We start from the raw sequence: 13116 nt of genomic DNA, 5'->3' as shown, positions 1-13116 counted from the left end.
CAAATGCTCGTTCTTTTTTTAATGAGCGAGTACATGTTTCTAAAAAGCGTTTGATACAACAATACAAAATAAATAAATAAATAACAAGATAATAACAAAATGTAACAGTAAATAGTTGTCAATCACTTGACACGCAAAAATTATTTTAGAAACATTTCTTAAAAATTTAATTATTACATTTAATTATCAAGGTTGAGGTTCATGTCCAGATAAAACCCCAATGTCAATCAAGAGAAAATTTTGAGCATTTTTACAAAAAGCACAGCTTTGCAAAGATACATTTTCTGCTACAGTCAATCCTTTATATTAATTTCATAAAGCAAAATTTAATGTTATTAAATGGTATTAACGTGGAAGGAAGTTGTACAAAATTAATAGCAACAGTATATGAAAGATGGGCGATATATGCTAAAATACTTTGCATAAATTATCTGCCAAAATCATTTTAATTTTCTAACATTACAAAAATATATGTAATGTTTTTTACTTTTTATTTTCTTTAAACTGCATAATTTTCCTAGTCTTGTTTTCGCTCTACATAGCATTCTACTGTAAAGCGGCTTACCCGGATTATTGTCCTTAACCATCTCACTGTTTTTTTTTTTTAATCAAAGTTGTTTATATATGTGATTTTTTTTTACTGTCAAATAAAGAAATATCTAAACTTTTACATTTTATGATATAGGTTAGAAGCACAAATAAGGTTATAACTGATTCTTTGTAAGAAAATTCTTAAAATAAGATTCAAGGTATATTCCTACCTTGAATTCAATGTCCCAAATTCGAGTTGAACTTTTTTTTTAAGTTATTTTTTTCTTTTGAGCAACCAACAACACCATTTTTGTGATACTCTTGGCAGAAATAGAAAGTATGTGGCTATAAAAACCACCATCGGTCAGTCAAAAAGCTCCAGAAACGACATTATTGACATAAAATTAGTGAAATAGCTGTTAAGGCTTTAAATCACATTATAAAACATCCTGTGCATGGAAATCGTGGCATAAGCAAACAGCCCCCGAGCGCCTCCTTGAAATCATACCCATCCCAGCATTTTATCTTTATATTATTATACTAATAATAAAGCTGAAAGTCTCTCTGTCCGGAGGATGTCTGGATGTCTGTAGGATGTTTGTGACGCGCATAGCGCCTAAACCGTTCGTCCGATTTTCATGAAATTTGGCACAAAGTTAGTATGTAGCATGGGGGTGTGCACCTCGAAGCGATTTTTCGAAAATTCGATGTGGTTCTTTTGATATTCCAATTTTAAGAAAAAAAAATATATAAGATGGACGAGTAAATTACGAAATTATCATAACGTGGAACCGTAACATGGGCACAAGCCAATTGGCGAGATACGAAATTATCATAACGTGGAACCGTAAGAGGGGTACAAGCCAATTGGCGAGAAAATTCACCATACATTATTTGTAAATATACAGGCGAACCAAAAGACCTTTTGATTTTTCTATTACGGGCAAAGCCATGTGGGTATCACTAGTTGTAAATAAAACAATATAGTCTTCTTTGCTAATAATAAAGCTGAAAGTCTCTCTGTCTGTCAGGATCTCTGTGACAAGCATAGCGCCTAGACCGTTCGGTCGATTTTCATTAAATTTGGCACAAAATTAGTTTGTAGCATGGAAGTGTGTACCTCGAAGCGATTTTTTGAAAATTCGATGTGGTTCTTTTTCATGGACGAGTAAATTACGAAATTATCATAACGTGGAACCGTAACATGGGTGCAAGCCAATTGGCGAGAAAATTCACCATGCATTATTTGTAAATATGCAGGCGAACCTTTTTATTTTTCTATTAAGGGCAAAGAATCAGAAAAGGATTTTAAAACCCCTATTTTACATTATTAGTAGTATGTCCTTTCACTAATATTGTATTCTGCTTTTCCTAACGCCCCCTGTAACTGAATACACTATTGGGTTCAATTTTTCTACCACCTTTTTAAAGTCTTTTTCAGAAAAAAATACTACTCTATTTTGTTAATATTATTACTTGATGTTGCTAGAGTAGTAATTACATATAAACTCAGAAGTCTGAGAAACCATTGGTTTAAAAAGCTCTACGAATCCAAAACTATAGCGACTTGATTTTCTGGTGACTAAAATAAAAAAGTAATCCTCTGTGACGGTACAGCAATGTCAAAACATCGTTAGTTAAGGAGTTATTCTTACGTCGGGTACAGAAGTTGCATAATGTCAGTTACTTTTAATATCCACAGAAGTGGATCAACTTGTTGCTCCGTCTACGTTTTCTTCAAAAATTAGAGCTTGCCACATTTCTCCCCTATTGTCTAGCGAAATCAACTTACTACATGCAAAGTTTCAGCTTTTTACTGGCGTTGTAAATAAAGTCAATTGGCTATCATTGTCAGCAAAGGTGAAAAGACATAACTAATCGCTGCAAAGCGAGAATCTTCATTTTATTGAAACTATTGAGTGATCATGTCAAAAAACATGAAGATACATTTTGAGCAAGGTTACGACCATTATTATTCGTGTTTATGTCTACAGAAATACTAACATTTCTTTCTTAGAAAGTATTTAAAATGTGCTGTACTTGAAACTAGAACACAGGCTGTATTGTAAAATTAAAGTTACATCATGAAATTTGCTATAAAGGTAAAATCTGCCTACATTAGTGAGTTCTTTTTTAAGAGGAAATTGGGGCTTTTTCATGCTGCGGTCCAAACATGCATGTATTTTTTTCAATTTTCAACCAAAATGAGCAATGATATTGATCATGCAACAAATGTAATAACAGTTGTCATTACTTAATTTAATGTACAAAAAAAAAGGGGTTCCAATTCCATGTCGATACATCAGGGTCAAACACCCATCGTAATGTGAATTTTGCCATAAACGTAGCAACCGTTCCTTGTCCGTGGACAACTGACAATTAGAAAAAACAATTGTTTTAAGATACCAAAGTGCACGTAACATTAAAACTTTTTTTTCCCTTGTTTAAAAACATTTTTTTAATGGTGTATTTCATTGTCAGTTATGAAACAGGAGCTCATAAATATTCAACTTAATATAATATGTAATTTTTACCTTGGTAAGAAGATTCGCTGTACTGCTTTTTGTAGGAATCTAAAATGGAAAGATAGTTTATTATTTAGAAAAAGTGCGACGAGTCTATTGATTAAAGCAAATATTACATTTAAATTGCTGAGATCAGGAATAAAAAACTATAATAAAATGATTTGAAACCTTAATGTGAGACATAATGGTCATTTACAGTATTTATCCAAATCCAGAGTATTATCAAGGTCTGCTTTTTACTGCTTTGTTATTTTTCCTATAAAGTCTTATGCATTAATTAAAGTTTTTGAACTTCCTAACTTTTAAGATTAACCCAAGACAGTTGGTATTAAGATCTGTAGATATATCACCGAAATAAAGGAATTTAACATGTAAAAGAAACATTTCATAAATTTTATCTGTATTAATTTTGTTCAGATAAAATAATGCTCACTTTGATATGCAGAGCTGGCATCATATCCTCCTCCAAATGATCCACCTCCTAATGATCCGCCTCCCGATGATCCTGAAACACGAACAGGTGAAACTTAGAAAATTCTTTCTAATTCAAATATGAAAAAACCTTTTTATGCAACAAAAGTATGGCTACACAGAGAGCTGGCTCATAATGAGATTCAAAATAGTTAGAAGCAGGTGTGGTGCAACTGAATTTATAAGTTTTACATTGCTGTTGTAAGTTTATACTACTTCTTGCATTTACAAAGAAATTTAAGGATTCGCTTAAGCTACTACGATGAAAAGGTTCCATTTCAAAATAAATAAACCACTGTGACTGAAAGAAGAAAAACTAAAACAACTTATTTCATAAAATGTTTACAGATGACTATTTGCAATTAACGTTTGAGGTAAAGGAGGGGGTCTCCCGGATCTTCAAAACTAAAGTCAGTTTTAGCCTTTGGTAACGTTAGGAAGACGGGGTCTTTTCTAGAATATTTTCCAATGCAATTAAGTATGAATTAAGAAGGTTGCGGGGCTCGCTCACTACGGAATTATTTCAACTTTGAACACTGAGAAACGCAGTTGTAGTTTTACCAAAACCTTACATTTCAAAGTTTTTTTTTCTTTTCCTCCAGTAATAGATTTAAAGTATGATTCCTTTATTCAAATTTTTTCACATCAAGGGGGCTTAATCACCGCCCCAAAACATTGCCGCCCGGGGCGGATCGCTCCTCCACCCCACACTTGCTAAACCACTGAGGGTTAATCATGTTATTGAGGCAATATTGGGGATTCTAATCAGTTCTAAAAGATTTGGACGCCTTCATACTATTATTAAAAAAAAAAAAAAAACTCTACAAGACGAATTCAAACTAATATTGCTAATTTACCCGAAACAACGGCTTCGTCAATGTACCCCGAACGGCAAATATTTTGTTTTCATGCAAGATTCTGTTACTCGCCATAAACAAGAAGAATTCCAACATTTTTAGAAGATTGTAATATCCTAGTTTTGCGCTTTCCAGAAAATTTTCCTGATATGCAACTAACTACAACTTTCTAGGAAATCGCAAAGCACTAAATTCTCAATTAAAATAACACAACAAAACAACATAAATGTATGGTATCCCGATTCCCACATAAAGTGATGTATAAAACTCTGCACAGAAATACTGTCCAAAAAATTTAAATTCTTATCAAAGGCCAAAAGAAACGTGACCGAATATTGACATAGTACTCCATTTATTCTTTGTTAAAATTTTCCTCCCTTTATTCTTATTTTTTCCGATGTATGGGAGGGTGGCCCAAAGCGGGTAGGTTTTTGAAGAACGCTCGAAAATTGCAGTTTTTAGACTTTTATCGCAATAATTTCGGTTTTATTTCCTAGCAGGATTCTCGAACTTCGAAATAAAAAGTGATTTTTGTATAACTGCAAACCCAATATTTATTTATTATCGAACTTTACAAACATTTGAAAAACCTTCTTCGCCCTACCAGGAAGCCTAAAGCGGGTAAGCTTAACTAATTGTGATTTGGTACAGTTGCCAATCAAATCTGAAGTTATAAATGATCAAAATAGTTGACTAGCTATCAGCCATTATATACATAAAAAAAATACATAAAACAGTTGTACTTATCGAATTTATAGTTAGCACATTTGTTTATAAAACATGAATAACTAACTGATTTAATCAATAGACTAATTAATTGCCCTCCTAAAAAATAACTTTTTAAAGTTATACTTATCCTATTGAAATAGAAAATCTAAGTCAGCACACGAGTCAAGAAATTATAAATAAATAGATGATTAAATCCTATACCCGCTTTGCCCGAGGGCACGTTTTGTATTTCAATAATTATAACCTTAAATTTAAAAAAGAAATAAACGAAATGACTATCGTAGTTTGTAGGTGGATGGTGTCAGAATAACGTAATGTTATTTACAACCAAAAAAATAAGCTGTTCTTCGACTAATCATACTGTTACAAATCCTGTAAATAGTAATTATTGTAGTAACGTAACCTGTAAATAATTTCCCGTAATTAATATACAACCCCTTAACATATGGCTAAAGTATACAACCCCCTATTCTTTTTTTTCTTATTTCATTCACTGATTTTATCAATGAAAGTGTAGTTGTAGAACGTTGTAGCTTTTTCTGGAATATTTGAGAAATTTCTTTTCGGGGTCTATATCAGCCGTTAGCGATGGATAAACAGTGGAGTTTCGATTCAGACTTCGAACTGAGAGCGGATTTGCTCTGTTTATAGCGAGGCATTTCGCTGTGTTGTTTTCGTATTTGGAAGTAAATACGCGTGTAAACGTTGAGTTTACGGTGTTGTGTGATAATTGCTTAATTGCTAATGAATAATTTAGCAGTTGTTGAAGATCTTTCCTGTACATAGTGTAAATAAATTTCCTGTGTTTTTATCAAGAACTGGGTCTTCATTTCAAGAAAGAGGAAGTCGCACCGAATCCGTTACAATACGTTACAAAACATCTTTTTTTTTAGAAATGTATCATTTTTTTATTTTAAGCCTGGTCGCGCCATGCTGCTTCACTGTTGCTTCGCTGTGACTGATAAAAACTCGGGGGTGTTCATATAAACACGACATACGTATGCATCGCCGCTTACATATCCTGGGGGGGGGGCATCGAAGGCCTACCCGCTTTGGGCGACCTGCCCAGTTTGAGCCACCCTCCCTTACTTCCTTAGCTCAGTGTGTATCTTGGACATAAAGTAAAATATGCAAAACTGGGAGGTGGGGGGATTAAACGAATTTCATTACTATTTCATCAAATCACGAATTTTTTTGAGTGACCTCATTGATTTGGCAACCCATTGTCCATTTAACATTGTAGTAAATATAGTAAATGACTTTAGACACAATCGCTTTAGATAACTCATACACATTTTTACTTGTAAGAAGTTATCGTTTTTTAAAAATCCATTGGATACTATTACATATGCGAAGGAAAGTTTTTAACGTTCTGTTCAATTATGTAAAAAAAAATATATTTTTTTCTTGTTAAAATTTCTTTATCAGCTTTACCATTCTTACCTTTGCAATCAGGTATGTTCTGATATGGACTCCATAGGCCAGTTACGTGTGAGCAATGTAATTCTATGCTTGTGGAACCGTCAGGAAATGTATATCCAGCATTGCAGCTTACTGTGCACGTGCTAGACAAAAAGAAGAAGAAGAAAAAAAACCGTAAACGCATGGCTGTCATCATTACTTGACCACACTTTTCTTCAACTGCAAATTGGTAATTTTTTGTCCACATCATTTGTATCAGACGTTCAGAGTTAAAGTAAATCAAGGTCATGAACGACTTGATCCATTTTTTCTCGGGATATCTGATTCCACACAAACCAATTTGGGATCTTTTTATATTAGGCATTCAGGCTAAAGTGGATCATGTCGTTTATGAACTTGGTCCAATTTAGCTCTGAACGCCACATACAAGTAAATCTGTCTGGGGTATTCTTCTTGTTATTTACACACAGTCCAAAAGAACCTTGAACAATTAAGTAGACTAAATGATACGTTCAATTTTTCCTACATTATTTTATTTTAGGAGACTTCCAAAAATGATGTTACACTTTGAGTGGAGGAAAAGGGTTCATGAAATTGTGATAGTTTGTGACAAGGAGCATAGAGGGGTATCACGCAGTTGGACATCGCACATTTTTTAAAGCAAAAGGCTGATAAAAACCGTGTGGCATGTTACAGGGGAGGGGGTGGGGTAAGATAAAGTGTGATAGTTTGTGACACAGGAGAGAGAGGGGGGGGGGGGCAGCTTTAAAAAAATGTGACATACTAAGGGACAGCCACTTAGCAGTGTTTTGTTTCACATAAGCGAAAGTAATTAACGTTCAATAAGTTTTCGTTGAAAGGAGAAGTAAAAACTGAATAAGTTCTTCGCACAGGTAAATATCCTGCTTGAATTTTTTATTTCCTGTGCAATACTATTCAATGATTATTCAGTTTCAAAGTTCAAAATTATCATCAAAAAGTGAATATTTTTTTTTATTTCAAAACTCGCTGTATTTATTAGAAATTAATCGTGGTTAACCAATATTTAAGTCTTATACAAAAAGTTAAATATATAAACATTTTTCATTGCACATAACTATCAAAATGCTGAGTTTTAATTAATAATACAATGAATATAATTACAACTCGCATAAAAAATGCCTCGTCGCTTATTTCTAATTTGCATCTTTATTGTTTTTAAACTAGGGAATCGCCCCTCATGGTATGACGGGTGAAAATTGTTTCTACATTTGAACGCAGCAAATGTCTGTTTGGTGATATTTTGATGGTTGAAATTTTAACCCTAACTCCAGTGGAGGAATCCTCAACTCCAGTAGATAGCTTTCATTGTTGACCTATTTTTCGTTTTTTCGTCCCCCTGAAATGGCGCAGTCTCACCAGTAAAACAGTTAAGTTACCGAATCCAGTTCAGCCTTGTCACAATAAAGCCTTTCCCTGCATGTTAAACATTGCCAAGACATTTTTTTCAAATTATCACGCCGTGATGTGAGTTTCATTGTTGATGACCTCGGGAGCATTTCTTTATCATTGGCTATCACATACATGAGGATGAGGATTTCTTTATGCTTAACAGATTTTATAATTTTAAATCACATTATTTGGAATTCAACTAAGAGAAGTGGAGGAGTCTTTAGTAGTGGATGAGTCACATTTTAAAAATGAAAAAGCAATTTTTAAGATGCAAAGACTGGAAAACTGTAATTTCACAAAGAGCAGAAAAAAAAATAAGTCTTAGAAAACAAAAGTAGGGGTGAAGAAAGAGAGAAAGAGACTTACTGGAGTTTTTTCTGTACGAGACTACACTAGAAGGAGTGAAGATACTATACCTTGAATGCAAAAGAACTAAGGAGTATATGCATTCAGTTTGAGTATTGCGAATATATAGAAGAAACTTTAAAACAGCTGTTTGAATATTTCCTGAATTTTCACACCTCTTTGAAAAAAAAAAAAAATCCATCGCAGTTGCAGCGGATCAAATTTCTACTAGTTATAAAAAATTAAAACTATCATAAAGTGCGTACATCTATAACTGCTTTTTCCCAGGAATGTAATGCATTTAAGATTGTATTATGGTGTAAATAGCTGCTTCCCTAAATCTTTGTTCGTGTTTGCACCACTTACTCAAAGTTAAATTCAATATATTTCATCTCGAAAATCAAGAGAAATATTACCCACGCAAGTAAGTAAAATATCCATCGTTATTTCACACTTGAATATCAAGAAACGGGTATATGCGAAGAGATATACAAAGGGTAACTGCCAAAGTTTACTCACAAATTTCCTTCCCAATTAGCAAAATTAAACTTGAAAATATTCATTGTTTTATCTCTGGAACATTGTTTAACAGGGAACCTGAGTCTTCCCGGTACTTTCTGCACAATAAGAATACTAAATTTCTTGGATGGGGAACGTAAATATTACAACTTAACAACTTTTAAGGAAACTCAGCCATGACTGAACTTCATTATTTAAACTGAAGGATTAAATTGCACATGAAGGGTTGAGTACACGTTCACACTTTGTTAAAACTTATGTGTTTTGAAGCAGTAAAACTTGCCATTACAATTCATCCATCTGTAAAATTAAGTTTCCGTAAAAGGCAATTAGATGGAAATCTCCTTGGCTATTATTGTCTATGACTACTTACCATTACCGTGCATTTATCTGTTCATTAGCTGAAATGCTTTTAATGCACACAATCAATAGTTTAATTTCGTTCCTACATTAAGACTGTTCTGCTTCTTCAAAAAAAAAAAAAAAAACGAGCTGATGTGTGCATCACATGACTTCCTTTTACACCAATTTAATGTTATTTCCACATTATTGGCAGTTTTAATGTGATTCAATAGTTAACTCTCTAAATATCACCAACAGTGGTCAAATTAAAACCAGATTTTTTAAAAAAATGCCAAATTTGTCGCCAAATTGGCGACTACAAGACTGGCGATATGTCGCCAAGTATCCGCCAAATTATAACACCACTTGAGTTTGCATCGAAATTAACAATGATTTCCCCCCAAAAAGATGCAAAAGACCCCCTTTAGAAACACCCGAATGCAACGTGCACAACTAGACCCTACTAAGAGTCTACGTACCAAATTTCAACTTTCTAGGACATACCGTTCTTGAGTTATGCGACATACATACGCACATACATACATACATACACACGTACGTCACGAGAAAACTCGTTGTAACTAACTCGGGAATTGTCAAAATGGATATTTCGGGATTCTATACGTTCTTAGGCACTTATCCACGTGTGGTCAGGTTGAAAAAAAAAACTCAACATTCATTCAGGGTTGAGCAAAATGGAAATTAAGGACGATTTTTGAGTGATTTTTTTTTCGCGAATATAATTCTTTCTTTTTTGTAAAAGGAAGTAAAAAAAAATAGGAAAAGGAGCTTGAAAAAATCTTTGGTAAAGCATACACTTAAATTTATGATACGTTAAATTTTTAAAATCAATTTTATCAACTAGAAAGTCGCCCGACAAGGTTTGACGAGTAAAAATTGCTTCTACATTTGAACGAAGCCATTGCCTGTTTGGTGATATTTTGAGAGTTGAAATCGTAACCCTAACTTCAGTGAATTAACCCGAAACTCCATAGACTTATAATAAGAGTAGACCGAGCTATGGCAACCCTTTTGCTGCTCATAAACCAAACCATGTGACTGGTGGATATCCTAGCAACAGCGGGCGTTGATCGAAGCAGACGATCAACGCGAGCGAGAAATAAAATAAATAGAATTGATGGAATACGGAAGAATGAGCTTTTATGAAATCCTATTTGTAAATTTGTTATTCTAAGTTGTAAATATTTTGTTAATATAGTGAGTTTTTCGTTTAGATAGTACTGTGCATTTTCTTTAGTCAATTTCAATAACTCTCTAAGCAATTAAAGATGCAAACGCCCAAAAAGAATCGGCAAACGAAAAGATTTTTACATACAGTTTCAATTTAAGATACCGATTAGTACATTTTTGCGTTAACGCAAAACGTTTACGCCATTCCGTTTACGCCAACGCTGACGTAGGATTTCCAAATGAAATAAAAGTTACTGAAAACTGTGATCAAAAACTAATTACGAATGTCAAAATAATGCATAACTAAAAGAAAAACAGTTCAATCTCTGCACCTGGAAAAAAAAAATTATAATGAAAACACATTACGTCTTAAAATACATGTCGAGCGCCAAACTATAGATAATGTTGCCATCTAGCAACCATGCTGCCAAAGGTTTCGCCAAGCCTTTCCACTAGTCACATGATGTATCCTTGAACCAATTTTTTCATCAGCAAGTCTGGGGAAGCTCGGTCTACTCTTATTATTAGTCTATGCGAAACTCCAGTAGATAGCGTTCATTGTTGACCATTTTTTTTTTTTTTTGTTTCTTCATTCCTCTGAAGTGACAATCTTACTAGTATAGCAGTTAAGTTGCCGGATCGAGTTCAGCCTTGTCACAATAAAGCCTTTCCCTGCATTACCAAAACACATTATCAAATTATCATGCCGTGGTGCTAGTTTTATTGTTGAAACACGTGGGTTACTCGATTATTGGCTATTATTTATATGAGGATTTTAACCAGTTTCGTCGGTTCAACGTCGGGCAACTTGTAATCCATTGACTTCATGTGATGCTTTTCACAGTCGCGCCTTTTTCGACTTTTACCCTCGAAAGAATAAGAGCTTGACGTTGTACAAAATGTAAAGTTTTAGTTTCTCTTTTGGAGGAGTGATCCTTGCAGATTGGTTAATGGACAGTCGGCAGTGTTTCACATTTAGAATCCCATCCGACAGCAAAAATAGAAAAATGAGGGTTAAAATAGATTGAATTGCACTTATTCATGCTACAGTAAGTAGGATAAAGGGAAAATTTCTTTCTTGTTAGTGCAAAATACCGTAGTCGTCACTTTGGCCCCTTTTGTCTTTCTAGGCATACGGTTGAATATTTACCATTCTTTGACGCTAAGAACGAAATGATTATATAAGTTATCAAATAGGTTCATATTATGGAAAGTCAAAACGATCCATTACTTTCAGTTAAAAAATTATTCAATTTATTGACTATACGATCCATGCGAAGGATCAGTTAGATCCTTACGTCTTTTTAGTGTTAATCAAACATTAAGTTCATGAATATTTGACGAAAAAATTATTAAAAAAAAAAAAAAAAAACGAGCAAAATCACTAAAAAAAGGGGGGGGGGAGAAGAAAAGCAAAACACGTGAATACAAAAGCTACTTGCACTAAATTCAATGACGCCGCATAAATTTTAAATACCTGAACAATATAAATTACCAATGTACACATAATATTACTTGTAGTTTCAGATAGTAAAACCTGTAAAGTTGACTACCTGTCTATGTTGACCGCTTTTGTCGGGAACGGAATTAGTCCTATCTCATATAATGAAGGAAAACCTCTGTAAGTTGACCACCTGTCTATCTTAACCACTAATGTTCGCCAAATTTGGTTTGGAGTATTGTAAAAAACCCTTTGTAAGTTGACCACTTGGTTTATTTTTTTTAAACTTTCTTCAGCAAATTATTTTATTTTATTAGTTATTTTTTAAAATTATTATTTTTTTTCATAGCTTTCCAAGAATGTTTTTAATGCTTTGATGACAGAACAGCATTTTACTAACTAAACAGCAGCATAAAGCTTAATGCTGCTCTTTATTCTCCAAACTTGTTTTCCATTTGTTGTTCTATTTGAGATATAGCTTTTTGTACTCTGTTCAATGAAAATAGATGTCAGTAGAAAAGTTCAAAGTCTTTCCTTTCTGTTGCAATATGTTGTGACACAGGAATTGTGCTAAAAAGAGCAGGCCTGATCTATACATTTTGATTCTCTTGCAACAAAATATGTAGGGCCCCTCCCTAGTGGCCAGCAGTGTCTATTAGTAAAGTGAATAAGCCTTAATGCTAGATTTTTTTTTTCTATTTTTTTTTCTTCAATTTCTAGGGCCGTTAGCCCCTTTTAGGACGCGGGCCTCTCGCACTGCGGGTCCGCAGATCTGGGCTTGCTAATGAGTAAAGTTACATGTTTCTGGTGCAAGGGATTAAGAGATAGGGCATTTTGATTTTGCCTTTATGAACTGGGAGAGTCGAGCTTGTTGCTCTTTGTGCTATAAGTTTTACATAAAAAGGTTTCAAAAAGAAAGTTAGCTGAACTTGAGATTAATAAAAAGTATGAAATATTAAAATTAACTGAAAACGGAAAAAGCCAGAGAATATTAACTGGCATATATGGAATTTCTAAAACTAAAGTGTCTAATATAGTTAAAAACAAGGAAAAACTAACAAAATTATTTGAATAGTATTTTTAATTATTGTTTCACTTTCAGTAATGTTAAACAATGAAAGTGAGTTGAACAGCAAGAGTAAGAGTGAATTCCTCAAAAAATGAATACATGGTGCAAGAAATAACAAAAAAAAAAAAAAAAAAAAAATATTACCGCCCTTTATAAGTTGACCACCTGTCTACGTTGACCGCCAAAGTACTGCACCGCGAGTCGTCAACTTACACAGGTTTCACTGTATATTGCTTTGTATTA

General features: G+C 33.6%; 1 protein-coding gene across 1 annotated transcript in view; it reads right to left on the bottom strand.

Moving 5' to 3' along the window:
- The window catches only part of LOC129223130 (uncharacterized), a 408522-nt gene that overhangs the window by 308993 nt on the left and 86413 nt on the right, over nucleotides 1-13116 (bottom strand). The window contains exon 2 of the mRNA XM_054857696.1: nucleotides 3490-3561. Within this exon, the coding sequence (XP_054713671.1) occupies nucleotides 3490-3561 (72 nt within the window). The remainder of the gene's footprint in view (nucleotides 1-3489; nucleotides 3562-13116) is intronic.

Source organism: Uloborus diversus, chromosome 5 (assembly GCF_026930045.1).
Source record: "Uloborus diversus isolate 005 chromosome 5, Udiv.v.3.1, whole genome shotgun sequence".
In the NCBI taxonomy this organism is placed as follows: domain Eukaryota; kingdom Metazoa; phylum Arthropoda; class Arachnida; order Araneae; family Uloboridae; genus Uloborus; species Uloborus diversus.
This window is presented reverse-complemented; position numbering and strand designations above follow the sequence as displayed.